The 3862-nt window shown below is 43.4% G+C and overlaps 1 protein-coding gene across 1 annotated transcript; it reads left to right on the top strand.

The window, feature by feature from the left end:
- Positions 1-2013: 2013 nt before the first annotated feature.
- On the top strand, positions 2014-2836 carry LOC125513043 (agamous-like MADS-box protein AGL80). Its single transcript, XM_048678083.1, has one exon. The coding sequence runs from the start codon at positions 2014-2016 to the stop codon at positions 2695-2697; it is 684 nt and encodes a 227-aa protein (XP_048534040.1). The 3' UTR covers positions 2698-2836.
- The last annotated feature ends 1026 nt before the right edge of the window (positions 2837-3862 follow it).

Consider the following 3862-nt stretch of genomic DNA (forward strand, 5'->3'; position numbering starts at 1 on the left):
AAAATATTCATATTTTTGAATGTTCACAATTTTTAATAAATTTTCATGAACTAAAATATAGAATGAAAAGTCTACATATAAAATAGAAGAAAACCAAACAATAAAAACAATAAAAAGAAGAAAAAACAGGAACCCTCAACCAACTACACACACTATTACATGTGGAGCCCAAACGACCCCAGAGCCCTCGAACCCAGAGCATTTGTTTCTACTCACCCCTGCACCCTGCCCCTCTTGAATCCTCTCCTCTTGCTCCACAACCATTGTCGACTTGCAAGCCAGGCAATCACCGATGTGCTCACTACAAAATGTGTGCTTCTGTGACGAAAATCCTCACGACTGAACAGAAAAAGCCCCCTAAGATTATTTCCCGTGATGGAAAACAGTCATGAGCTGATTTTCTCCCGGGGCAGCGCCCTCGGCAACTTTGGTGACGCTCTGGCCTGATTTTGGGCGACGCATTTGGCCGCCATTAGGCATGTGCATATTTGATGATGATTTTTTGTGTCACGGAAAATGTACGGCGAGTTAGAAAATGGATTAAGAAAATGACACGGTGGGGTTCACAACGTACTACCTGGTTTTCCCGCATGGACGAAAACATATTAGAATCAAAAGAAATTAGGGGCTTTGAGTTGAAATGCTCGTATCAAAATAAATTGATTTTGATGCACGGTGGAGCCGTTTCTAAATGCTATTTTCTAAGTCTAGATACCGTTTTAGCAGGGGATCCGTAACTTATAAAAATCTGAAAGAACAATATGGCACTTCAAAAAATTGGAGTACAAGCTTGCGCCAAAAAGGTGGTTCTAGGGGAGCTACCATGTGCCCACACACCTCTTATACATGCCCCAAGATCTAGGCGTGTTGGCATGACATGTGGACCCCCCCCCTCCCGCCTCTCCTAGGTGGGCTTCTAGTCGGAAAACGTATGCAACATTTTAATTTAATTTTTCCGATCTGCAGAAAATGCATGTTTCCGATAAACCAAAAACAATAGAAAACAATAACTATCACTATGGTACTTAATTAATAGGTTAGTATGACTGAACAGAAAAAACTGTCTATAAATTACATGAATATAGCATGCAAGATACAAAAACTATAGGTACGTTTAGTATGTATCTCACCCCCCCCCCCCCCCCCCCCCCCCCCCCCCTATAGTGTGGAGTTCTTGTTGACTCGATAAATCAACCTTTAGTTTTCTCCTTCTCTGCCCATGAGTGATTTTCATAAATGTGCTAAACATTGTGAAGAACTCATGCACCTGGTTAGATCAGTAATCATGTTCTCATTAACATCAAAATCAACTTGGGGACATATATGTCCTTCCGGTTGTGTGTTAAATTTTGTTATCTAATTATGTAACAAGGTAATTGTATGGGCAGGCTTGCATATTATGTTTGAATGTGTTAACGAGTATGAGCAACAAACCACTTGATCAGCGAGCAATGATAGTCAACCCTGGATATATAGAACCTCATTCAATTCACATATAAGGAAATTGGCTATTAGTCACCCAACATGCATGATCAATTGGTTTTTCATTATGGGATAATTTAGATACATTACTCATTAGTACTTTCTTAATTTGGTTACAAAAGAATGGATGGTTGACGGGGTGGTCTATATTTGGAATAAACATCCAACTTTGGATAAAATTAAACTGAAAAATTAATTTTGCAATATATTGCTAAATAGGAATATCCTAGTACTATGTGCCTATAGGGAGAAACCTTCCATATCTTTTATCGCTCAATCGAAGAGAAATTTTGTATTGATTGACAAAATCTATGATCTTAGGAAAGTAAATCTTAAAGTTTTAAATGGACACCAAATTTACAGCTGGGCACAATTAAGACCTGCCTCCAAGTTAGCCAAATCCTCCATTGGCATGGTTCTAGCCTCCTCATCATCACAGACCTCCACTATAAATCTACCCTGCCTCCCTTGCTTCCAACTCACCCAAACTAGCAATTTTCCTTCCTTTGCAGATTTTTTCCTCAGTCAACAATGGCTCGCAAGAAGGTGGCTCTCCGGTACATCCGTAATGACTCGGCGCGGCAGAACACCTTGAAGAAGCGCAGCAAGAACCTGATGAAGAAGGCCGGTGAGGTGGCCACCTTGTGCAACGCCAAGGCCTGCGTGCTGGTGTATGGCGAGGGCGGAACGGTGCCGGAGGTGTTCCCATCCCATGCTGAGGCGGTGGCTATCCTGAATAGGTTTAAGAGCATGCCGGAGGTGGCGCGGCTAAAGAAGACGATGGACCAGGAGAGTGTCCTTACTCAGCGCGTCGCAAAGCTCCAATACCAGGTCCAGAAGACTAGGTGCGAGCGCCAAGACCGTGAGACCAAGTTTCTCCTGCATGAGGCCATGGTCAGCGGCCGCCTCCCTGGAAACATCGAGGAGCTCACAACCATGGGTTGGAAGTTGGAGTTAATGCTCAAGAGCCTAGGCGAACGCATCGCAAAAATGAGCGGGCAACCGCCAATCTACCAAGCGCAGGCACCATACATCACCGACAACATGGACATGGGGCCTCCAGTCATGTATCGGGTGCCGCCCCAGCAGCAGGAGGCTTGGCTTGAGACAGTGAGGTCCGAAGGGGACCTTGGCACCCAGATCTACAATGGCCATAGTACTGGTGGCCATGATGGCACCAACTTCGGCTTCTTTCCTAGTCATATGAATATGTAAGTAGGGAGAGGATCTCTACATGTAGGGCATGCCCATCTACATGTGCTCGTCTCCTTTTATTTAGTTTTGCAATGCTAACAAGACTCATGCATGGATGGCATCATGAATAAGATGAGACATTCGGTCTCAGTCTTTCTCTTTGAGCAAAGGAATTTTTTGTTGTTGTTGAAATTGTTATTGTGGATCTCTTCCATGCTCTATTTTTTTATCAGTTGGTTGAAACTTTTAGGTTGTAACTTGGTCTTTATGTCAACATGTTTTGTCAAGCATACTTTTTTCTAACTAGTAATAATGTTCGTGCAATGCACGTTTATATTAGGTAGGATATTAGTTGCACGTTATATTAGGTAAGATATATCTGTTGCACGTTATATTAGGTAAGATATATCTGTTGCACGTTGATATTTGGTAAGATATCAAATACTTTTTCGCGGGAATGGTAGGATATTAATTACATGGCAGATTTCAAGGGATAGCATTGAGTCAAAACGTGTTTATAACCAATGGCAGTGGTGGGTAATTAGAATGTTAAACGTGTTTGGTGCTCAACATTGGAGCGATTTGAACCGCTAGATAACATGATTTGACGGTGGAGATGGTTTGGATCTGCCCATTTGGGTCTTTTTATATTGGTACAGAAGATGGTTTGGATCTGCCCATTTGGGTCTTTTTATATTGGTACAGAAGATGGTTTGGATCTGCCCATTTGGGTCTTTTTATATTGGTATAGATATAGACAAATTAGTTTTTATTGACTAGCATTGCATGAGCAATCCAACCATAAGAGTTAATCCCACTTTCTGCATAGCAGGATGCACACCGCCTATAAAAATCCTTAACATTCTAGAAAAAAGAGAGAACATATATTGTGTGACGAAAAAAGCGAGTGCCTTGAGGCGACGGGCGTACTCCGAGACCGTCAGGTCGCCCTGCTTGAGGTTGCGAAACTGGCGGGTGAGATGCAGGTATTGGGCCCCCTGGTTGGCCTGGAAATAGTGTCGGATGCAAGTCCAGGCGGTGTAGGCGTCGTCGGTGCCGCCCATGATGAGCTCGAGGAGGGGTCGGCCAGCGTGAAGAGAATCCAGAGGAGAAGACGATGGTCGATGGCGAGCCAGGAGGGATCGGGTTTGGCAGGGGCGGGTGTAAAACGTGGTCCTGGACACGG

This window comes from Triticum urartu, chromosome 6 (genome assembly GCF_003073215.2).
Source record: "Triticum urartu cultivar G1812 chromosome 6, Tu2.1, whole genome shotgun sequence".
Taxonomy (NCBI): domain Eukaryota; kingdom Viridiplantae; phylum Streptophyta; class Magnoliopsida; order Poales; family Poaceae; genus Triticum; species Triticum urartu.

Coding starts and splice junctions, on each gene's coding strand:
- LOC125513043 (XM_048678083.1), top strand. CDS start 2,014: ATGGCTCGCAAGAAGGTGGCTCTCCGGTACATCCGTAATGACTCGGCG.